At 40.8% G+C, this 26017-nt stretch overlaps 1 protein-coding gene across 3 annotated transcripts; it reads left to right on the top strand.

Annotated features, from left to right (window-relative positions):
- Positions 1–445: 445 nt before the first annotated feature.
- On the top strand, positions 446–22720 carry LOC137258292 (probable methyltransferase-like protein 24). Of its 3 annotated transcripts, none has more exons than XM_067795922.1 (7): positions 446–521; positions 16675–16825; positions 17216–17352; positions 17866–17994; positions 19512–19586; positions 20364–20511; positions 22002–22720. In XM_067795922.1, the coding sequence occupies exons 1-7, from the start codon at positions 508–510 to the stop codon at positions 22329–22331; spliced, it is 984 nt and encodes a 327-aa protein (XP_067652023.1). In that variant the 5' UTR covers positions 446–507; the 3' UTR covers positions 22332–22720. The 3 variants fall into 3 exon arrangements, with proteins under 3 accessions (XP_067652023.1, XP_067652022.1, XP_067652024.1); XM_067795921.1 differs by lacking the exon at positions 446–521 and adding an exon at positions 11774–11882; XM_067795923.1 differs by lacking the exon at positions 446–521 and adding an exon at positions 12576–12594 and having other exon boundaries at positions 22002–22418.
- Positions 22721–26017: the final 3297 nt, after the last annotated feature.

The raw sequence follows: 26017 nt of genomic DNA on the forward strand, positions 1-26017 counted from the left end.
GGTGGTCAGGCTAACTGACTTGGTTGACACATGTCATCGGTTCCCAAGTACGCAGATCGATGCTCATGTTGTTGATCACTGGATTGTCTGGTCCAGACTCGATTATTTAGAGACCGCCGCCATTTAGCTGGAATATTGCTTAGTGCGGCGTAAAACTAAAACTCACTCACTCACTCACTATTGAAAATCGTCCCCCATAACAGAAATAACATTATAATAAACAGTAATGTCTTCATCTAAAAGACGTGCGATCCTCATATGAACACATGCATGTATGTTAATTGAAAAGTCTAGCAATCCGCTCAACGTTACATTTTTCAAAGCATCATAAGAGTCATAACGTTGTTAATACATAATGATATCTTGCTCGCATTACATGAAGCTCGAAATGCACGGACTTTCCATGCTACTGGAGCCTTGACGTATCACAGTGTTATAAACATCCATCGGCAAGAGTTGCTTGACGTCCCACTGCATATGTCATGAGCAGGGACCTTTCCGGATAAAATGATACAACCAGCGTAAGTAATTTCATTATTTTCAGTCATGTCCTTTTATAAATGATATGACAAATATGGTGGTAGATGCCTAGCCATTTTTAAGTGTCCATTAGTGAAAACATGAACGTAAACACAGCTGTTCAATGAAATAATAGTGATCAATCCAATCAAGAATACTACATACACAAACGGAATCCAACACGTTCGATTTCAGGATGGCGTGTCTTTCCAGTGCCCAAAATGATCGTGTAAATTCCCTGACTAACATTACCGGAAACAGAAGTTTCTCCATGTAAAAGACAAGCGATCCGCACATGAATGCATACTTCGTTTGTTGAGAATATATTGTCAGTTCGGATTATAGTTACATGTTTCAATTCAAAACTAAACAAAATACACAACTAATGCACCATTCAAGAATTAATCTCTGAAGGTGAGAAAACGACTGTGGAAAGTGTAGATAGATATCTAGTCACTATCCCTGCCATTTGTGTCCGTATACGTCATATTATGCCTAGGAACATGGCTGAGTTTGAGACGAATCTTTAGCCTCTGGTGATCAGGGCCATAGAACCATCGAGTTTTTTGACGTACATTACTCCGTCTCGATCCCAGGTTCCTGCCCGACTCTTGTGAGTGACTGGTTGCGAGCATCAGTGGTTAGACTGGTCCTCTATTTGTTAAGGTCGTCCTTCGCCTTTGGTGTTCAAGTCTTCAGCTTGGCAAGGTTACTCGTCAACTGGCGTTTGACTCTGTAAGGCGTGAATTTGACTCGAACTGGTCTTGGCTTTGTCTGGCTGAACTCAGCTGGATCTCCTGTTCTGAGAGATCTGTCAGTGTCCACCACCTGGAGCTTAAGACCATGGTCCGTCATCTTTAAGATTAGTTTGTCATTATTTTTCTTTTTACACCCAGGTAGATCGTTTTACCTGATGTTGTTCCTGCAGCCATATTGGTCAAGCTCATCTTTTTTGAGAATTCTCAGTTGAAATCCTTTCGTTCATTACCTCGGTCTTCTCTTCTAAAGCCTTGATTTTAGTAGCGTTTTGTTGAGGAGTTTCCCCTAGTGGGAAACTCTCAAAATCCAGAGAATCGCTAATTTGAAGCACGAGAGCTGTGGCAAGAGTTTTACTGTGATTCCAATGCAATGGGTGAGTTGAGAGTCTCAGTAGGGCGTTGAGTAATAACGTTTGCCATGGTTGTCTCATCATTCTTTGCATAATGTGTCTGTACCGCCTAACATTGGTGTGCCCGATCATCTACGAGGTTGTTTTGAGATGAATAGGTAGAAGGACATTATACTCAGTGATGGAAGCCCAACTTTGTAATGTGGAGTCTAAACTGACTTTTTTGTCACAAAGTCAGCAGTAATGTTTATCAGAGTCTTTCATCTGAGGGTTTGGTTGATAATTAGAGTTGAAACATGTCCAATATGTCTCGATGTGAAAGTGTCAAAAAGTGCATTTGAATTAGCACAAACGTTTTGCCATCCGTTGATAGTTTTCCCCATAGAAGGAAGGGTGGTTTTTATAACATACCCCCACCCAAGGTATTTCAATAATCTCACAGTATTTCTATTCATTTAGTACATCAGTGTGGGAGCTCGGTGTAAATGTACATAAGGACGTACCTTATTCCAATGTTTTCATTTGTTCATACATGATGCCAAGGATTTAAACTAAATACGTGGTCACACGGGTGTCAGCTCGCAATATATTATAAACAGTGTCAGCTTGAAACTCTAGCCACATTGTTTTTGAAAGATTAAAATGGGGGTGCCCGTGTAAATAAAAATCAAGCAATTCAAATCTTTCAATGTTGATTGTGATCCAAAACTATGCTTAACATATATATGCTATTATCAGGGGCCATTCCGTTATCAAGTAGGCACCAAATGACAGATCGTTTTTTCATTTTCTTTACTTTTTAAAGAGACCCGTGAGGGTCCCGGGGTAGAATGGGCCTTCAGCACCCCATGCTTGCCATAAAAGGGGACTGAATTTGTCGTAAGAGGCGAGTAACGGAATCAGTTGGTCAGGCTCGCTGACTTGGTTGACGCATGTCATCGGCTCCCAGTTGCGCAGATCGATGCTCATGTTGTTGATCACTGGATTGTCTGGTCCAGACTCGATTGTTTACAGACCTCCGCCATATAGCTGGAATATTGTTGAGTGCAGCGTAAAACTAAACTCATTCACTCACTCACTTTTAAAGAAATGTTGTACCAAAATGTGTTGTGATGACAAATATCTCGTTAACCATATACGTGAAAGCTTAGACATGGCTTTGCTAATGACTCCTTCAAAATAAATTGTAAGCTTTCAAACACTGGACACCGAGAATACAGTTAGACTGACTACTTTTTGCCATCAGTAGTATACGAGTATCGTATTAATGATGCTCGTTTTACAATTGTCTACACGGCAGCAAAACTGAACCGGCCTCCATTAGATACACTGCTAAGAAGTAATGCAGTACATTCATTTGTGTAGAAGGCATTGTGGTCTTCACTTTAAGCTAAGTGCTTGGCGTCAATTAGGAAATTAAAAGAGAAACAACGGAAATTCATTACTTGACAAGTAGTCGTGTCATTGGGAAAAGTGAGGATAGTGAGAAAATTGGTCCATATATATCAGCACTTTTACTGAAATAGAAATGGCTGTTTTATGACGTAAATTAAACCCTTACCTTTTCAACCCTTTCCGTGATTGTCAGATCGATTAGCTGCCCATGCTGCCGACATGACTTTTTTAACTGAAACCCATCAGCCAGTTCAGAAATTTTGTTGAGTTTGTTTAAGAGCAGTTATTTCATGCTGTTACAGTGGTAAAAAGATGAAAAGTAACAAGTCTGTAGACAACGTTCGCCAACATAACAGCATATTATTGTGTTTCTCTTTATTTGAGTCCACAACAAAGTCAGAACTTTGTATGGCCACCATTAGCAGTAATTATTGCTCGGCACTAGCACTCACTTTAGAAATAAAATTTCTTGAAGTTATTTTTACATGATTCGTTTATGATTTGAATTAATATTTTGACTGTGTAGCTCTTTCAAAGGCTGCGCACATGACACACTCTGACTTTCTACAGCGTAAGTACAGACATCAACTCACTTCCTGGCCCCAATATGCAACCGCAAAAACTTTGGAAAGACTCTGGGGTGTGTCTTCCAATTCTGTCAGACATCATGGCGCAAAACTCAAGAATTAGGACTTGCCGTTGAGTGCGGAGAAGACGTTGAGGTTCGAAAGTGGATACGGCGAGCTATACGTCTGCCATTGGGGCTCCTTCTCGAGGTGCAAGATGCATCGCTGGAAGCCATGACATACGTCAAGCCGATGCCACGCATGATTACATCGTTGCGATATGAGTGGACGAAAATGCCAGGTTCCCTCCTCGTCTGTGGAATCAATACACTACACAGGGACACCGAACTAACACCAACGTGAAAGGTTTCCACACCAGAATCAGCAAGTCTCTCTAGCTTAACCATCAAATGTTTTCCTTTTCATTGAACTGATTCAGAATAGTGAAGTTTCGGAGAGAGCGAAATGTTTGCAGATCCAATTTGGAGCAGCTCCACCGCCCATGAAGGATGTCTACAAAGAGAGAGAGAGCAACGCCTTGTCCGACGCAAGGAACAGCTTCAGCCCTTAAGAAGACATCCCTTCAGTTCGTGGGGGCAGTTGGTCCACTAAGTGAACAACTGATGGATATGAAATGACTGATAAACTAGAACTAATACTGTGTATGACATTGAGTATGATAAAGTGTATAGATGAAACTTCACTTGTAACAACTTGTAAGTGAAAACTTCCTCGAAATAAAGGACCACTTGATGCATTGTCAAACTCGTTACATCGGTGATACCATTTTTCTTATTCAAAGGTACAGCCTACTAATCACGGATGCTACCAGCCACAAAGTGTTGTTTTAGCTGGTCTACGTTTTGGGAGGCGTGCGTTTGGGAGAATACCGCTCTCGGTAGTGTAGGAGTCAGTGAGTGAGATTCTAGCAATATTGGCAATATCACGACTGGGAGACATCCGAAATGGGAATCACACATTATACCGACGTTGGGAATTGAACCCGGGTCTCCAGCCTGACGTGTAGACGCTTTAACCATTAGGTTACCCCCTCGCCCCTGAACCATACAAATATCTTAAAGCTATTTTTTAACGTAATACGAGATTCGTATTTGCCACTCACGCTTATAAACATAAGACACATGCATGTCTGTATAGATTGAGTTCTTGGTATTTACCCACATTTGTTGGTTCCAGTATCGAAAACACGTAAACGAATCATATCCGAAAATTTTACCCATTTCTGCAGTCCCTAATATCGTCATAACGAACACATATTTGACCGACAATGTTTCATCCTGAATTCTAAATGATGTCATTTCAACTTAATAAATCTCATCAATATTTTAGTGACACATATCTCGCACATATGCATAAAACATTATCGAGTTTCTACCTAATTAAACAAATTTACTTGAAACAGTAACTTTGCCCGAAGGTATAAATGCTCAAGCGTATGTTCAGTCTATACTTAGGGAACAATAATATTTAGTTTGCCTGCAGGTATAAATGCACAAGCTTATCTGTAGCATGACAATTGTCTCAGTTAATTATAAACCTAGTGGAGCATTTAGACATTTGTTTTCTCTTTGTTTGTAACTTGTGAACATCTGAGTTACAATTGGTCTCCAGTAACTCACGCTTGTCTTCAAGCTTACATGCAACGCAAAACTTTGCAGTTTTAGATACCTTTCGGTATGCACTTACAATATCGAATTATTAAAAATCCAAACTGAACTTATAAACAGTGAGTGAGTGAGTGAGTTTTACGCCAATCTCAGCAATATTCCAGCTCTATGGCGTCGATCTGTAAATAATCGAGTCTGGACCAGACAATCCAGTGATCAACAACGTAAGCATCAATCTGCGCAACTGGGAACCGATGACATGTGTCAGCTAGCCTGACCACCCGATCCCGTTAGTCGCCTCTCACGACAAACATCGGTTACTGGAGATCAATTCTAATCCAGATCTTCACGACAACGGAAAGTATTTAGTGTAGTTTGCATTCACTGGTGCAGAAAAATAGATAAGGTGCCCTTTGGCAATTTACAGTTCATTACACATACAAAAATAACGTCGGAGTGACATCTTTACAGTTTTGATTGTATTCGTTGTCGTACACATACAAAGAGAACGTATTCTGGACGAGTCAGTGGGTGAGTTGGGTTTTTACGCCGTGTTTAGCTCGCTGACTTGGATGACACGTCACTGCATCCCAGCTGCTCAGATTCGTGTTCATGCTCCTGGTCACTGGATTGTCTGGTCTAGACTCGGATTATTTACAAACCTCCGCCATATAGCTGGAATATTGGTTGGTGCGGCGTAAACCTAAACTCACTCACTCATTCCTGGCCGCAAACCCCAGTACTCTCCGAATGTCAGTCACTAGACTGGGAGGTCCCATACCTAAAGTAGTCGGAGATACTACACCCTAAAACTATGAGGAGTCGGCAAACCTGGGATTCAAGCCATTTGCAGTGTTTCTTCAAAATCGTGCAAACCACCTTCTTTCAATGACTCAAACATACTGAAGAGCAAAACAAACACAACCCTGCCGTTTTGTCACGTTTTAAAATAGAAGACATAAACATGAATGCTTACTCTTATGACATTGCATTTTTTCTTTTGCTGTTCAGTGTAATTTCATTAAATTTACTTTATCAGGAACACCGTTCCGGTTTTTTACTTAGATCTTGCTATTATCAATTTCCATGACACCCTGTACATATGCTGGGTGGCACTACAACTGGATCTCTATGTCGAAACCATAGATATGGCAGACATGGTACTAAAAGATCGATCTCTCAAAGATACTGTGCTTGTGCTATCGATGGGCTTCCACTGACAAGGTGTTTCAAAGTCTCGTTGAATTCATTTCAAATTTTGTATTTCATACGTAGTATGCAAAACCAAGCACTGACGGTTATGGGCAGGAGGTGACTGGTCCTGGGCGGGCATCAAACAAAAGCCTTCTGTTTCACATTTCAGGTAGCTTACTTCATTCAAGAGAACGACACAGCATCATTGCTCATCTCAACATACTGTACATAACCAAGGGGAAGTGTCCCTTCAGACAACCTTCCTATACGTCAGAAAACAACATACTACCATTCTCATAGCCTTAAATGCAGTTGATCTCTGTCAAGAGAAAATTCACTGGATTCAACATGTAGCGGCCACAAAATTTATTTCCGAGTGATAGGATTCGAACCACGGACCATCTGAGGACACCTTGTCCAAACGACCAAAGATGTTGATCCCGTCAGCAATCTGACATGGTAAAACTGCTTAGAGTTACTAGCACATGCACCATGCCAGATGGTGTAATGATTCAAATAAGACGTCAGCAGTCTTGGTGTTGATATCAACGTTAAAAAACGTTTTCGCAGGAAGAATAGTGTTGACTTTTTGTAATGTGTGATACTCTTTATATGCCAAGATCTCAGACCCATAAAGAAAGTAAAATAGCTTGTATTTGTGAATCAACCAATATAAAATACATAATCGATGGAATAACACGAAGGTTAGTAATAACAGATTGAAGCTGTAAAAGGTTTTCTGAATACCCGTTTAAGTACGTACAGGTTTGTTTAAATTCAGCGCATCGGTAAACAATAAGCCAAGTTTGTTCTTATATTCATTTATGACATTCATTAGTGTACTTTTGAAAGAGCGTTTCTATTAAGCCGCCGCAGGACCACCCGTGCAAAATACAATAGTACTTGTTTTACGCGGTATGGTAGCTTTGTGGTTGAAACGTTCGCTCATCACACCCAAGGCTCGGGTTCGATTATTTAGCACATGAGTACAATGTGTGAAGCCAATTTCTGGTCTCTCCCGCTGCAAAATATTGCTATTATGGCGGAAATCCGAACTCGCTCACTCGCATTCAGTTGCCAGACATGATGGAACCCCGCTATTGAGAGGAGATTGGTTGGCTCTATATTGCCTTGTGAGTAAGTGCGTGAGTTTAGTTTTACACCGCACTGATCAATATTACAGCTATATGGCGGCAGTTTGCACATAATCGAGTCTGGACCAGACAATCCAGTGATCAACACCATGAACATTGATCTGCGCACTTGTGAACCGATGACATGTGTCAAACAAGTCAGCGAGCCCGACCATCCGATCTCGTTAGTCGCCTCTTACGACAAGCGTGGGTTTTGGAAGATCAATATTTGAACTCGGACCTTCACGGGTTACTTCCATGAGAAGGTTCATAAACGTTAAACACGACGAATGTTACGTTTGTCCGTTCCGAAGGACATGCTAATGTCATTGGATAGGGCACGTCAATCAAAATCTGTCTTTGCAGCGTAGTCTTCATTGGCAAGTGGTTCAGTGTAAGCCATATGAAGGGTATGAGTAAGAGGTATTGGGTATGTGTGCTCAGGAGGTCCGGGATGATATTCATCCTCGTGGTTTAGCAAATTAACGAACTGACAGACAGACAGAAAAGTTCTGGACTAAGAGAACCGCCCTGAAACATTCCTCCTCGGATGTAAATTCGTTCTGAAATCATCACCCAAAATTGACCGCTTGAGTGAAACATGCCATCGCTCCGGGAAGTTAATACTGTGATGTTACCTCAAAATCCTTTTGTGAGATTCAAGATCATAAGCCGTTCCTTAGTGCATCCAACACACGGAACGGCTTACGGTTTGGCCTCATCATTTACCCATAATCTGATCCTTGTAACGCTAGCAACGCTTGGGGTTCTGACCCATGTAGATAATATTTCTGAATGAATAGTATGATGACTCAATATCTAGAAGAGTGAGTGAGTTTATTTTTACGCCGCACTCAGCAATATTCCATCTATATGGCGGAGGTCTGTAAATAACCGAATCTGGACTAGACAATTCAGTGACCAACAACATGACCAACAACATCGATCTGCGTAACTGGGAACCGATAACATGTGTCAACCAAGTCAGTGAGCCTGACCACCCGATCCCGTTACGACAAGCGTAGTCGCCTTTTATGGCAAGCATGGGTTGCTGAAGGCCTATTCTACCTTAGGACCTTCACGTGTCCAAGATCTATAAGACGTCCCGTAGGTATTTTGTACTGTGTAGTCAGACAGGACAAATTTATGGATGTCAAATCACCTTTATTTCGGATTGCAGAACTATCCGGTATATCATCCCACGCAACCACGAAAATGGTAAAACAGCGATGCAGTGTAGTTTGGCCACAAAATATCGCAACTCAGTGAAGATTTCTGGCATGTCATTGGGTACTCGTGGGACACAAATATCAAAAGCAACAACCAGTACGGGTGAAATTGCTCTAGGTCAGTGCCTCTTTAACAAAGTTGATAAGGATACCATCGGTACTATAATTTGTTAGATGATTACATTAAAGCATTATAACTCCCTTAATTGGGTGAGTGAATATTGCTTTAAGACGCTTTTAGCAATATTCGAGCATCATCACGGCAGAGAACATCGGAAATGGGCTTCACACATTGTACCCATGTGGGGAATCGAACCCGTATATTCGAACCCGCGTCTCCGGCGTGACGAGCGAAAGCTTTAACCATTACACTACCCAAGCTCCCATTTTCTAATTGAGGAAACAGATCATTCACAAAAGGATTACCTACTCAGGAGAACCTACTCAGCTGAACCCGAGCTACTCCACATATGCATGACCCGGGAGGTCTTTTGGCACTTACAGAAGGTCGAGTTAACTTCATTAAATAGTGGGAAAGAGAATCTTAATAATGTTGCGTTCGTATCTTAATTATTTTGCGTTCGTGCGAAACATATATACATCGGAAACATGAAACCATTTGTGGCTTATAATCTTTAAAACTTCGCAAAATACTTACTGTTTTTGTGAAGATCCGGGTTAAAATTGATCTTCAGTGGTCCATGCTTGCCGTAAGAGGCGACGTGGTTGACACAATGTCATGGTATCCCATGATATCGATGCTCTTGCTGTTGACCATTCGATTGTCTGGCCCAGATTCGATTATTTACAGACCGCTGCCCTGTATCTGAAGTAGTGCTGAGTGCGATGTAAAACTCACTCACTCACTACAAAATACATTGCTATTAAGTTGGCAGATACGTTCAGCACAAATTCGTCATCTGTAAACTGTTCTATTCTGATACTATGAAACAGCGGAAAACGCAAGTTTCTGTAGATGATAATTTCGTAAATGTATAAAGACTTGCGTTTCTTTTGTCGTTCAGTATATGATCCTTAATTTCAGAAGTTTCAAAAAAAAAAGAAAGAAAGCTCTGTAATAATACAGATTTTAATGGACAATTATTGGTCGACGTACATTTTATGTGGCTTTGATCAAGACTCGTGATAAAGCGTCTTTGCTAGAGGCCATCCATTATCGTTAGCAAAATCATCAACAGAATATCACCTGGGGGAACGCTCGTGGTTGTAGCGTTCGCTCGTCATACCGGATCCCCGGGTTCGATTCCTTACATGAGTATAGTCTGTGAAGCGCATTTCTGGTGTTCGCCGCCTTGATGTTGCTGGAACATTGCTAAAAACTGCGCATGGTCATACTGTGTCACGCACTTTAGAAAAGAAGTTCTTCTTGGAGCTGTTTTTACAAATATTTCGCAAAGTTTGGGAAACAATTAGTTCTCTTCCTTCCTGGTTCGAGGCTTAAAACATTCCCACCTTGAAAGCAGAAACTGACTATCCAAGTCGTTATTACTGCCCTGTAACATTACCCAGTTATAGTTATGAAACTAAAACAAATACTGAATACATGCCTTGTCTGGTATCTCGAATCGAATAATCTGATAACGGATACTCAGCCTGGCTTCAAAACTCAGTGTAGCACTATTGATCATCCTTTCTTCAGTTTTGTACCCGTGAAGGTCCCGGGGTAGAATAGAACACCCCAAGCTTGCCATAAAAGGCGACTGTGTTTGTCGTAAGAGACGACTAACGGGATCGGATGGTCAGGGTCGCTGACTTGGTTGACACATGTCATCGGTTCCCAGTTGCGCAGATCGATGTTCATGTTGTTGATCACTGGAATGTCTGGTCCAGACCCGATTATTTACAGACCGTCACCATATAACTTGAATATTGCTGAGTGCTGCGTAAAAATCACCACACTCACTCTTCAGATTTGTCCCTGTTGCATCCGTACTATATGGCATTGTTTAATATGAGGGTATTCGAGGCAATATGCCTGCTTTAATTGCAGGATTCTTAATAGACGGTTCTCAATTCTGATCTCTGAGTGACATCGACGTTATCTTACATACCCATCAAAAGTGTAGATGTAGCCACGTATTTCAGCCAACTGTTCTAAACTAGATTCTGCAAAATATTCCATTCTGTTCAAAGGTATTGTTTACTCATGAACTGTGAAAGAAATTGGCAATGCTGAAAAGGTTATTGTCATGTGTTCTATAAATGATGAAAAATCAGTGAAAACTGGCGAATTCTCAGCAAAACGCAACAATTCATACGCACGATATTTGCACATGCTCTTCGGAAATTTTATGCATGAACTTCCTGCCATTCATCTGAAGAAGGTTTGCATTTGGTTCCCCCAAGCTAGTGGATTATGCATGCCTGCATGCATGCATGAAATGGTTGAGTGAGGGGGTTTAGTTTTACGCCGCTTTTTGCAATATTCCAGCATCACAGCGGGTGGTACGCACATCGAGATATGAAAGCCGATCAAGATCAGTTGTAGAAATACCATGCAACAGTTTATATAAATTATTGATTGAGCATTATTGAACTTTATACTTCATGAGATGGTACAAAGATGAAAACTATTGATGGATGATTCAAATATCAATCACTTATTATATTCATGTCTGTAATATACGCAAAATAAACCTTGACCAAGCGGTGTTCTCTCGCAAACGCCAGTCGAATTAAACACGGCTGTTACCAACGGCTGATATCAATCCAACAAACATTTACAGAAATTTCTAATCAGTTTTGAATTTAACTGAACTACGGTATTTGATTTGAGTTTTGTCAACTTTCACAGTGATAACAGACGGAAGCGTCAATGATCTTGTATTTTGCTTAAAGCACCATTCATACACAGACTCAGTCTATTTATATACAATACGGTACGTGTTAAGTTACTTCAAATCGTTGTCTGAAGGCATAATTGGAGCGAGCCTTCCCAGAATGAACCAGCTGCGGTTTTCGACGTGACATATTAATGCTCAGTTACATTCGATCTGAACTTTGAACACAGTTGTGCTTTGGGCGGGCGGAGCATTAACTTGGCTCAGTTGTTTGTGTTTGTTCACGGTGGAGAACATGGCCATAACAAGGTAGGTAATTTTAATGTTACTCACGGTGGAGAACATGGCCATAACAAGGTAGGTAATTTTAATGTTACTCACGATGGAGAACATGGCCATAACAAGGTAGGTAATTTTAATGTTACTCACGATGGAGAACATGGCCATAACAAGGTAGGTAATTTTAATGTTACTCACGATGGAGAACATGGCCATAACAAGGTAGGTCATTTTAATGTTACTCACGATGGAGAACATGGCCATAACAAGGTGGGTAATTTTAATGTTACTCACGGTGGAGAACATGGCCATAACAAGGTAGGTAAGTTTAATGTTACTCACGGTGGAGAACATGGCCATAACAAGGTAGGTAATTTTAATGTTACTCATGGTGGAGAACATGGCCATAACAAGGTAGGTAATTTTAATGTTACGGTGGAGAACATGGCCATAACAAGGTAGGTAATTTTAATGTTACTCACGGTGGAGAACATGGCCATAACAAGGTAGGTAATTTTAATGTTACTCACGGTGGAGAACATGGCCATTACAAGGTAGGTAATTTTAATGTTACGGTGGAGAACATGGCCATAACAAGGTAGGTAATTTTAATGTTACTTACGATGGAGAACATGGCCATAACAAGGTAGGTAATTTTAATGTTACTCACGGTGGAGAACATGGCCATAACAAGGTAGGTAATTTTAATGTTACTCACGGTGGAGAACATGGCCATAACAAGGTAGGTAATTTTAATGTTACTCGCCATGGACCCTTACTAGCCATTTCATCGTATGTTATTACTTATTCAAATCATCATCTTTTGTGGTGTGCGCATCTCTCTTTGAGTGGCGGTGGGGGTAGCTTATAGGATAAAGCGTTCGCCCTTCACGCTTGAAGACACGGGTTCGAGGTAGTCAGTGACGTTAGTTTTACACCGCACTCAGCAATATTCCAGCTATATGGCGGCCGTCAGCAAATAATCGAGTCTGGACCAGACAATCCAGTGATCAACAACATGAGCATCGATCTGCGTACTTGGGAACCGATGATATGTGCCAACCAAGTCAGCGAGCCTGACCACATGATCCCATCAGTCGCCTCTTACGACAAGCACAGTCGCCTTTTATGGCAAGCATGAGTTGCTGAAGGCCTATTCTACCCCGAACTTTTACAGGTCAAACCGGAGTTCAGTTCCCCACATAGGTGTAATGTGTGAAGCCCATTATTAGTGTCCCACGACGTGACATTGCTGGAATATTTCTTAAAGGGGCAATTCAATTCATACTGGATCAGCTCTGGCACATTTAAGTACGGTCTTTACCCATGTTGATTATGGGGCAATATCATGTGCTGTAAGTAACAGTTCACCCCACCTGTCAACGGATTTAGCATCAGTCTTGACACCATTGTTAATTTCATATGGTTTTATCACAGTCGCAATGGCAGGAGACCTTCTACGTGCGCAATTGCTCCACGATCACTGTACACTCATAAACCTTTAGGTGAAAATACATTTAATGCGCTAAATTTGCTTATGAATGTCTATGTGTTGAAGAATGAGCATTTAAAAAAGCCGAACTAGGATGTCGGTAACTCAACCAACACCCGGACTTTGAGTTACCGACATTATAGCGATTTTATAGAATCTTAGGTAAAGGTTTCGATTATGATGATGATGATGATGATGATGATGATTGAGTTGATATGTATTGCAATGGTGAAGGTATCTATGATGATGAGTGAGTTGATATTGAATAGTAATAGTAAAGGTATCGATGTTTCAAGGTCAATGATTTTGCGTGACAAAAGGTAGAAGAAATCCCCTCAGAACCAGCAAAATATAACACTGTCAAGTTTAAAATATTCAATATTATGTATTGACCAAGAACAAGATACAATGATTCTAAGTTTCTAGTACAATGCAGCTGAGTCAAATCTAAAGTAATAGGTCACAAACATGCAATGAACTAACCAAGTCTTGATTTTCAGTGAGAAACAGTTCCGCTATGTCTTTCACAGCGAGCGATCTTGAATGTAGGTTGAACGTTGACGAAGAGGCAGAATGGCGCAACTCCAATATTATGTATGCAACAATCAACCAATCAGTTTGCTAAAGTATTCACGTGTACATCGTGAATGGCCAAAACGACATCTGTTACGGTCAAAAATTTGCCGTGACAAAAGGTGTAAGATATCCCCTCAGAACCAGCAAAATATAACACTGAGAAGTCTGATATTTTCAATTTATTTGTATTCAGCAAAAACAAAGGCAAAAGTATAGAGATTCGCAAGAGAGTTTTCATATACAATGCAAATAAGTCAAATCGACAGTAATGAGTCACGATATAATGTCAGCTCAAGTCTTGGAGCGAAAGTAAGAGACAGTTATGTAGAATGTAAGAAAGTCAGCTGTCAGGCAGCGGTTATGTTGATCAAGCGTGGACGGAGAGGCAGATATATACTCCAGTAGTCTGTGTGTTTCCGTGTCTCACAACACGGCAACTAGCCTTTATATATACAGTCAATAATTCCTGAAAGTTCGAACACTTACGATCATCGCCATCAACCTGGAATGCTCTCGGCCAGCCTCGTGTTTATTTCAAAACATCGAAGGGAGGTAACTCTATAGAACGACCTTAAAGGCCTGCCGATAAAATACCAATGGCACTGAACCTGTATGATGCGAATTTTATAATGCTTAATTTATAATACAAATTACAGAAAATACACTCTCGTAGCATGTTTAAATTGTCTCTTCAAATATGGACGGACTGCATAAATTATAATGTGTTAATAGCTACTTGTGCGTAGCACTTCCTTTGCATTAGATTTCCGATATAACATCCAGTGATGTTTTATAATCACTGCATGTGATAGGACGTGCTGTCGCAGATTTGTTCAGAGCTGCATCGGCCAATATGTTAGCGCTTTGCCGACATGTCTGGGAAACCCACAAAAGACAATGGTGTATTGGCCAGCTGAAAGATCATTGTATAGCTTTCGAATTTCTTAAATACATGGATGGATCAAAGGCAATTATTTATTATCCGAAGACATGATAGGGTAAACAAAATATTATAACTGTTTATACACAGTTACACGGGGCCAAAAGCCGGACTGTACATCTATGAAATCAACGCAAACACTGCAGGAAATACATACTATGCCCGGATTCGTGTGTTTTCAGATATTCACTTTCTGGCAACAACATTGGACATGTTACATACAGTGCTGTATCTTTGAAACATGCGCCCCTCGTATATTTTCGCATGTACAATTGCAAGTAAATCGTTCTTGTAATGCTATGACCGGATTTTCAGGTATTTCCAAGCATGAATTAGAAGCCAGACACCCCAGCAAATATGCGATCGTGTTTCCAGTGCGTATCTCATATGAAGGCATGCGCTACTCACCTGAAATGTAAATAATATGGGGGTTCTCTCTGATTTAGGACCCTTGAAGGTCCCGGGGTAGAATAGGCCTTCAGCAACTCATGATTGCCATAAAAGGCGACTATGCTTGTCGTAAGAGGCGACTAACGGGATCGGGTGGTCAGACTTGCTGACTTGGTTGACACATGTCATCGGTTCCCAATTGCGCAGATCGATGCTCATGTTGTTGATCACTGGATTGTCTGGTCCAGACTCGATTATTTACAGACCGCCACCATATAGCTGGAATATTGCTGCGTGCGGCTTAAAACTAAACTTACTCACTCACTCTCTGATTTAGAGAAAATATCTAACCACTTACCTTCCGCTATATAAATGGAATGATATCGTGTGCGATGTAAAACAATTACAAACAAAACTCAAGTCTACTTTAGTTCTTTTTCACAAATAACCCGCTTAGTTTGGGAATAAAATGAGTTTATAATTATTAATAATTTGCAATTTGACATTCAGCTGATGCTTCTGCTTGACACAATTTTAAATGACTTTAAGAGAGTGGCCTGATATAAATATCATCATATTATCATTTATTATCAAACCCGTGTCGACATTCAAATTTCGGGCTAGTGAATTATGTTGTGGGCTGGTACAGCTTGTCCATTGCGTGACCGTGTCACAACTGGCCGGCACTGTTAATTTGAAGGGGTGTGCGTTTGTCATTTGATTGTCAAAATGTCCGAACAGCCGAATTGAGGTTGTCGTTTGACATATCAGTGTCGAGAAATCGTCAGCAATGTCAGCAACTTTCTACACAAGTGGTTTAATCTTTCCGATGTATGCGTGCTTCGCGCGAACGCAACATTAATAACATTCTCTGTGCTCCTATTTAATCAAGTTAACTTGACCTTCCGTTTGTGCCATTTGACCTCCTGGGTCACGCCTATGTAGAGTAGCTCAGGTCAGGCTGAACAAGCTGTAAAGGTCAACCAAAATGGCGCTCATATCAATGCACATAATCTCCTTACGGCGTTACGTACATTGCTATCCACGGTCATAGGACATCATCATGCTATTCTATACGTTTTTCAACTCCTTGGGGATCATACAGTCATGTTGCCAGTTAGGCGCAAGGAACTAATCGCTCACATTGCCATCCTCACGGGTACCCATTATGCAGCTGAATGGACTGAGACAATTTGGATCTTGTCCAAGGATACTATGCTCATGTACCGCCTTGGGACATGAACCTAGGTGCCTCCACCGGGGATCGAACCTTCCACGGTACACGTGATAGGCAGACGCTTTACCGCTGCACTATTGCGCTAGTAATCTTTTGGCAAAACCAGCCCGACTGGGTAACAAAATTTCGCACATTGCATATATCAGGAGGTTGTTAATCAGCAACCATTTCTATTTTCATTTTACAGAAGATTGGCGGTTTCCCTTCTACTTGGAACATTTCTAGCTGTTTTTGTCTGGAACAACTATACAGTGACTCTTAAACAGAATACACAACGTGAACAGGGCAATACTGGAAAGTCAGCTGACATCTCTTCTGGACATTTACCCATTTTTCAGGTAAGATATGTAACTGCAACATATATGGGGTTAAATAAGCAGTAATTACGCATAGAAACTCTCAAACTTTCAGGAACACTCAGTTTTTCAGTCAAAAATGAGCTTTAAGCGGTGTATCCTGTGAAGATCTAGAAGTGATCTTCTGTAATCCACGCTTGTCGTAAGTGGCAAATAATGGGATCGGGGGGTCAGGCTAGCTGCTTTGTTCGGCACATGTCACCCTTGCGACCAACCCAAACTGCTTAAGTATCCTTGCAACCTTAAACACTGTTGCTTTACTTACATGTGTAAAAGAACTTTTTTTAACAGTATATGTCTTCATTATTACAGAGGTATTTCTAAATAATTACCAGTGTACATGTGTTTTCTATTTATTTCTTCCCTCTTCAGCGAGAACAAAACAAGATATTTCTTGCACAAGACTGTTTGAGTGAACATTCAAAAAACGGCGATGGATTTATTGAAATACCATCGGATGATGTTCTGAAGACGTTGACATATCAACAAATTACGTGTCTGTATCACAGGTAAATATTTCCCATCACTACACTGTCATTTCACCATCATTTTACTCTAACCCCCTCCCCTGCACCTGTCACAGGTAACCCTCTTCTCTCACCTGCACCTACCACAGGTAACCCTCTTCTCTTACCTGTTTGTATAACAGGTTACCTGCTCTCGTATCTATACTGACCAGCAAAAGAAACGTATGGGGTTGTTGGTGGTGGTGTTTTGTTTTGTTGTTTTGTTTTTGTTGTTTTGTTGGGGTTTTTTTGTTTTGTTTTTGTTGTTTTGTTGGTTTTTTGTGGGTTTTTTTGGTTTGTTTTGTTTTGTTTGTTTGGTTTTTTTTTGTTAAGCTTGTAAATAGTGGACATAAACATGAACACTTACACGAATACACTATGTTTTTGAAACTTGCGTTTCTTTCGCTATTCGGTATATTTAAAAATTATACATACTTCTGTAGATGGAAAGCTAAATCTTTTCCTCGAACTATGAACCCAAGCCTTGGCTGAACCATTGTGTCGCTGTCACTCCAGGTTTGTGGACAATGTTGGTGTGTTGTGTAAAGACATAAACAGGTTGGGACACCTGTCAGACGGTGGATGGGAAGTATGCAACGATCGCCAGTACAGTCCCCCCAACGATTGTCTAGTCTATTCTGTCGGGTAAGTCTTTCACATTTTGTATACATATCTTTGTGCAAGTTTATGGTCGGTTTATTCTATCGGGCGAACCTTTTACATTGCCACATTGTCGTGTTTTGTCTACTTTGTCAGATACGACCTTTATGTTGTTATACATATGTGGACACTTTTGCAAGTGTCTTCTTTGGGTTTTCGGGGAAATCTTTCACATTTATCATTATGCATGTGTCTAAGACATTCTTTCAGGTAAATACTCACATATCCCTCTGGCAGCTATCTGGTATTCCCTTCATATTCACCATAAGGCCTTTCCTACGATCGTCATGTATATTTTTTCGAGTAAACCCGTAAACCCTTCACATTTATCCCAAAGACCCCCTACAAGTGCCATATCTCGGGTAAACCCGTTACGTAAACGTAGAAACCGTCTTCCAAGTTGCTAGTTCACTCTTTCGGATAAATCCTTCACATTTACTAGAGGGTCTATTCTGAAAGTGCCTCTGTCACTCATTAGGTTAAACATTCACATGCTCCGGGTGCCTCTTTCCTATTCTTTCAAATGATTCCTTCACATTCACTGTAATCCTGCAATTGTCTATTTTATTGTTTCGGGCGATCCCTTCATATTTATCGGAGAGCTCAAGTGTTGAGTATTATCTGTCGGGCAAAACCTTCATATTTACCTGAACCTTATGCAAGTGTTTTCGTTCTTTAAGTGGCACTTAGAAGCTGGTATGACACTTTTTATGGAAAGACAACCTCTTTCTTGCAATAGATGCAACCCTTTGGTGTAACACTGCTGACACTGTTAGCAAGCAAATGATGAGGGTACATCATTCTGTCCTTCTGCACAGCCTCTCTTGCAAGTGTCGTATATCCCTAGTCTTGTAATTTGAAACTGCTGTGTTGTTTGAGGTAATAACCTCATGAGAACAATAACCTTAGAGGACCCAAACAGTTGTTCTTCATACCAGTGAATTTTCGGGTTAGAACTGATTTTCGACGACCCATGCTTGTAGTAAGACCAATGGGATCGGGTGGTCAGCCATATATATAGCCATCTGTAAGTAATCGAGTCTAGACCTGACAATCTAGTGATCAGCAGCGTGAACATCGATCAACACAAATGGGATAGAATGACGTGTGCCAACGTCAGCGAGCCTGACCAACCGACGCTGAAAGTGGCCCCTTACAACAAGCATGGGTTACAGAATACTGATGACCTATTCTAATCCGGAAATTAAAATAACAGATAGCCCCCTCTAAATAAATCCATGTTGACCGGAACAGGTTCAGGGACAGTCCTACAGTTTTGACAGAAACAAAGATCTGTGTTCAAATTTAACCTGTAGAATATATACTGGTTTGAGCGGCTGCAGTAAAAGAAGAGTATGTTGTCCCTTGACTTAGTGTGGTTCTGCAATGACAGGGTCACGTTCGACTAGATCAAAGAATGACACTGAAAAAAGATCATCACACAACAGAAATGACTCCACGCCAGTTTTTGTTGTGTCAAAATGGAAGTTGTTTTATTTCAGGATAAATAACGACTTCAGTTTTGACGACGAGATATCGAGGCAGTACGGATGCGAAGTTCATTCATTTGATCCGAGGTGGGTAACCCGTTTGTGTTAGTTTCCGTGTAGGATTGCTAAAATATTGTGATTGATTGATTTACATGAATATAGCAATAATAGTTTTAGTATCACCGCCATGCTTTGCCTTATATTTTAAGTGAGTGAGTGAGCTGGGTTTTACGGCGCGTTTGGCAATATTCCGGCAAAATCGCGGACACAAGAAATGGGCCTCACACATTTAACCTATGTGGAGAATCAAACCCCAGCCGTCGGCGTGGTGAGCGATTGCTTAAGGCTACCCTACTGTCTTCTTATGTTTATGGACCCTTGAAGGTCCGGAGTAGAATAGGCCTTCCGCAACCCATGTTTGCCGTAAAAGGCGAAAATTGTTGTCGGAAGAGGCGACTATTGGGATCGGGTGGTCAGGCTCGCTGACTTGCTTGACAAGTCATCGGTTCCCAATTGCGCAGATCGATGCGTATGCTGTTAATCACTGGATTGTCTGGTCCAGACTGGTTTACAGACCGCCGCCATATAGCTGGAATATTGCTGAGTGCGTCATAAAACTCAACTCACTCACTCATGTTCCTGGTTAAATAGTTAAAGCGTTTGTTCATCTCAGACTCAGATACTCGGCTGTGTAAGGTGCATTTCGGGTTTCCCGTGCTGTGACATTGCTGGAATGTTGCTAGATGCGGCGTGAAACCAACGTCAGTCACACCAAATATTTTCATTTATAAAATTTTTATTCAATTTCCAGTATGACGTAAATACTACTCGCCAAAAAAAAAAAAATCATATTTCATCTTTCAGCATGAACCAGAAGAGCCATAAGCGAGGTGAAAAATTGTTTTTCCATAACATAGGAATGTCGGATAAGAATGTTCACATCCCAGCTAACCAAAAAGGTTGGGAGATGCGCACCTTGGGGGCCATGAAGCAGGAGCTGATTCACGCCAAGGTGAGACAACCTCTTCTTTACCCTGTCTGTCTAATGGCTAAAGCATCTACTCTTCGCGCAGATGACGCGAGTTCGAGTCTCCGTATGTGCACAATGTGTGAAGCCCGTATCTGCTGTCCCAACCATGATCTTGCTCGAATATTGCTGAAGCTGCGTAAAATCATATTCCCTGGTATTTATAGGCACCCAGTATTTCATATTCTGTGGAAAGGAAGTGGGGTTGGTACTTTGGGTAGATCTCGGAATTTGGAAAGTCACTAGGCAAAGTGATATATATGAAAATAATATGTGCCCCGAGCACACAAAAATCATGGCACAGAATAAAAATAAGAACATGTGGACACCATTCATAACCACGGGAAAATGCGTAACATGCACAGGAACTAGTTTGTTTACACTAAGCAAATTTCAGTCTGTATTACGGTTAGAAAAATACTCCATCGAAAACAATCCCTGATGGATTGATCAACATGAGGTGATTTTACAGGGGTGCGGCGGAGTTACCTCGTGATTAAAGCACTCGCTCGCCACGCAGAAGACCCAGGTACGATTCCCCGCATGGGCACAGTGTGTGAAGCCCATTTCTGGTGTGCCCTGCAGTGATATTGCTGGAATATTGCTAAATGCGGCGTAAAACTAACCTTATTCTTGCACAACAAGCACTCGCTAAAATAACTAATATTACAGGAATAGACATACAGTTACAATGCGGCAGCAGACATAATGGGTAGGTGGTATCGCTGTCTTGTAAAGCAGACAAGCCGACTCGGTGACTTTCATGAACAAGTAAGGTTGTACAGCGCCCTATGGAAAAGGAGAGTAACTCTTATTACACTATACGTAAGTTGCCTTAACAGGACCAAATATTTCATTATAGCTGCCTGTTTTAGCTACATGAGAGTCATGACCAAACTTTGAACTTTCAACTCTGTTGATGCCTACTAAGGTGGTTCCCGTCTTCAAATCACGTGACACCTTTATTACAGTTCCGGTAGTATTGTCAGCTCCGTGAACGGGTTATCCCTGTGAGGAGCCTGTTCCCCAAGGGAAGTAACTGAAGTTGTCATCGTGTTGCTTTTTGTCATTACAATGCACGACAAAATATATTCGGGGGGATTTCAAGGCTCCTCCTTAAGAAAATATTAGCAAGGTTTGACCTTCTAAATATGTTTACTGTTTGAATACTATGACCTATTTAAGGTTTGTGAAAACGTGACGTATTCAAAGTGACGTCAACGTCAATCGGCGTTAGTATTTATATGTATACATGTATACTGTAAATCATGAAATTAATGCGAACATTTTATTAATGCGAAAAATGCGTCTGTACATGTGTCGCATTATTAAAATGACGCATTTCAGTCTGGGGGTGTACTTTTGAATAAACGGAAATCTCTACCTTTCATTGACACTACTTAATACCTATTGAAATTATTCATCGGCAAATTTTGTCACTAAGCAGAAGTGTTGTATTGTTATATTTCTTTCAGCGGCATGTTCACGTCTTAAAGATGGATATTGAGCATTGGGAATGGAAAGTTCTCCCAGAAGCCATTGCGAGCGGCTTCCTGAATGACGTCACAATTCTCGATCTGGAACTCCACAGCTGGGTCATAGAAAAGGGCAATTATGTCTATGAGCCCCCGGCTGAAATCTATTTGGATTATTTGCGAACTCTCAGACAATTACATCAACTTGGCTTCCGTATTTTCCTAACTCACAAAAACCTTGGATCCTGTCAGTTTAAATCTAAGTTTGGCATGATGAGGACCAGTTGTCAAGAGATCGCCATGGTGCAAACAAAGAAGATTGCTTCGTAATACAGGGTGCGCTATTGATGCGGGATCATTTTTCTACGATGTATTTATATCATATGTACTTAAATCCTTTTAGTCCTATGTATTTTATCAGAATTATGGCACACTTGTTAAGAGAATATGGGAGCATTTGTTCTGTGATATCTACATATGTTAATTATTTATAAACATGTTAGTTTTTTGTAAGCGCCTAGTATATATCCACAGATGTTCACTATTTAAAGTTAAAACAAGTCTAATGACATCAACACCTAGCACAATGTTAAGCATCCCTAGTGTTGACCGCTGACGGTCTTTGCCCAGCTTGACCATACGTAGGATGGTACGTATGCAACAAGTGCAAGAATATACATATTGTAAAAAACATCAGAAAAATATAATATTTAAATGTGCCTTGTCTTATTTCTTTGTGATTAATTCATAACACTTTGGACAGTTATACGATTGTCCGTGGAAGGGTATATCTCAGGACAAGTCCATGAGTTATCCATAGCAAAGACAGGGTCATACGACAAAAACACAGGCCCTCGTGTCTTTGCGAGGATTGCAAATTTAATTTTTAAAAAAGTATTTTATTTTGTCACGCCGACTCGAAATGTTTCACAGTACAATAAACCACGACGCATTATGGCTTACAACAGGCAACTGTGGCACCACTTGCCATCCCCTTAAGTCGTGACTATGGCACTACAACAGACAAGGAACCGACAGGTCTCGCGGAATAGATTTTGAGATGTCCCCCGCCATAACTGGCTGTCCCGTCTCTGTGGTTTCACCCCGCCGCAACAGATAACAATTTTTGCGTTTTCAGTGATAATGGTTTCTGAAACAACTTTTCTGGTGGAGTCCGGAAAATGTTCAAATATCAGAAAGTTGTTTGGTATTAGTAAATGATAATCATATGTACCATTTATATTTCTATGGCAAATTTTGTTCAATTTTAAAATTGGCAATTCATCAGTCCGTTTCTGACTCAAATGAACTGTACTTAATCCCAGTCCCATCAACGTCTTCCGTAAACAACACATTTTCGCCTCATTCGTCATCTTTTGCCCATTGCACACACACACACACACACACACACACACACACACACACACACACACACACACACACACACACACACACATCACCCAGAATTACGTCTCATGTATCACTCGCTTGACAACGACAATAGGATCTATGTCGAAATGTCGTTAATATAGAATAAAGAAGTTGTGTATCCATAAAAATAGTCCTCATTCTTCATCTACCCAACTTCTAGAAAGCCTGTCAAAGAAGTAAAATGTCTTTGTTTATTTACTTGTCGTTTAACGCGGTCAGTAAATAATCGAGGCTAGACCAGACAATCTAGTGATCAACATCATGAACAAGGATCTATGCACCAAGATTGACCATGGATTAGTCTCTTCGTACGACAAGATGGGTTTTTGAAGACCAGTTCAAACCCGGATCTTCACAGGTAGATTTTACCTCACATGGTCACAGACATACTGCATATCAAAATGATGAATGATATGAAGAAACTTGTTATGTAAATATACGTCCATTATAAAATCTTATGTATTTAATAAGAAAGGTATCATACTTTATGGATAACAACTTCTTTATTATGTTTTGATGTGACGTTTCGATATAACTTCTTATCCCTTTGTCAAGCACGGGTACTGTAATACAGCACAGAACAGATTTATCTGTATCACGGATTACAGTCCGTCTGAGACAAAATGATACCGATGAATTGCAATCCAAAACAAAAATAAATAGACATAAAGGAATCAACCAACGCGGAGTGCCAATCTCTACTTATTTCACAACTTGGACACAGCCCTTCACCCACTGTTGTGTCAACGCACGCGCATCTCGCCTTTGTAACAAACTGGGAAAACGCACAAATAACTGACGATAATTTCTTCCACCAACTTTTTCTTATTTTGGGGACAAATATGTGCATTTTCTTCTAGGGCTCGTCTGTTATTTTTTATTGCACTTAGCGTTGGTTTGATTCTTTTATGACTGTTTTTTGTGTTAAATTGCGATTCATCGGTATCATTTTGTCTCAAGCGGATAGTAAATAAAACAGGATGAGAGAATGTTTCAAACTGATAAAGAACAGCAATGGATGTTTGTAACAATGCAGCAACATTAAAAGGAAGTGAGTGAGTGAGTATGGTTTTACACTTTTAGCAAGATTGCAGCCATATCACGGCGGGGAATACCAGATATTGGCTTCGCACACTGTGCCCATGTGGGGAATCGAACCCGGATCTTCGGCGTGACGAGTGAATTCTTTAACCACTAGGTTACCCCATCCTCCCAGCAAACCGTTGAAAATGCGGAATAAAATATGCCCTGGAGATAATGATGCCTGGAGTGCTCCGTTCTATTTGCTGAATAATAGCTTAGCGTGGCCCTAATAGGCTTATGTAGTTGATTGAGAGCTTGTGTATTTCACTTCAGCACATCTTCGCGCATTGAAATACGACATATAACATCATGGTGCAAATTTATTCCAGCTGGTGCAATACAATTGACATTTACGTTACATCAGAAAACATTTACCATGGTTTTCCTCTCCAGATGTCGAGGGAATACTGAGATAAACACTACTCGAACTAATGATTTTCCATTTGAAATATATCTCCCGATCAGCTACGCGTTGTTTTGTATGCAGGAATATTGCTGAGTTTGGTTTGCTGAGTTTTTACTACTGTTAACAGCAATCAAACACTGAAATCGTTAGCTATGCATCAGTCAATAAATGTGTACAGCTTTGCAGGCAAACGAATGCTACGTATGTGTTCGACGGGGTTCAGATAGGGCCCTATGCAGTCCAAAGCATATAGTGTTATTTTGTAGGAACTCTCCTGGAGCATGGGATTGATGCGGACTCGTCTGATGATCCTTCAGGACATCAAACCAATAGCCTTCAGACGGTTAAACATCTTTTCCGTAATCAGAGTTGCTTCAAAAGAGTTGCTGTTTCAGGAAAGCCTGCACGCGTTGGCACAACTGAAAGCATTGAAAGTGCCTTGTTAGCCAGTTTGCTTGATCCATGGGAAGGGAGCCCACAAAGCCAAGAACCCGTACGTCTCCCACGGTGCTCTGTTAACGTATGTGATGATACCTCATAAACAACAGAAGATATGCAACAGAATTGCTTGAGCGTTGTCAGCAAGAAAATAAGCAGATCACCGCCGGGGTCAAGAATTTCCGAGAATACCAAGAAGTAAGCACAAGCAGCCATGAAAGAGAGATCAGTGCAGATGGTTACTCCGATGTTTCGGAGTGCGAATATGGCCCCAATTTTTTTAAAAAAAATATTGATACGATTGTATCCAAATGCACACAAGAGATGAATTCTTCTCCAGACGACATTCCTGATGATACCGGTGACATGAATAAACTTGACACGGATCTCGCGCCTTTTGGGGGCGATGACGATAAAACGCCAGACGCGAATATTTTCATCGACTTGGTCAGTGAGGGGGAGTCAGAATCATGTCACTTTTTTAAAAAAGCTACCCAGAGACCTGGCCAGGAAATGTCAAAACGACGCTTACGCAGACTGTAGTATCTATATGACATGTTCAATATACTGCGCACACTGTAGACTCTCAATAACATGTTCAATATTGTCGGCAGACTATAATCTCTCACTTACATGTTCTAGATAGTGGACGGACTAT

This window comes from Haliotis asinina, chromosome 12, assembly GCF_037392515.1.
Source record: "Haliotis asinina isolate JCU_RB_2024 chromosome 12, JCU_Hal_asi_v2, whole genome shotgun sequence".
NCBI classification, from domain to species: domain Eukaryota; kingdom Metazoa; phylum Mollusca; class Gastropoda; order Lepetellida; family Haliotidae; genus Haliotis; species Haliotis asinina.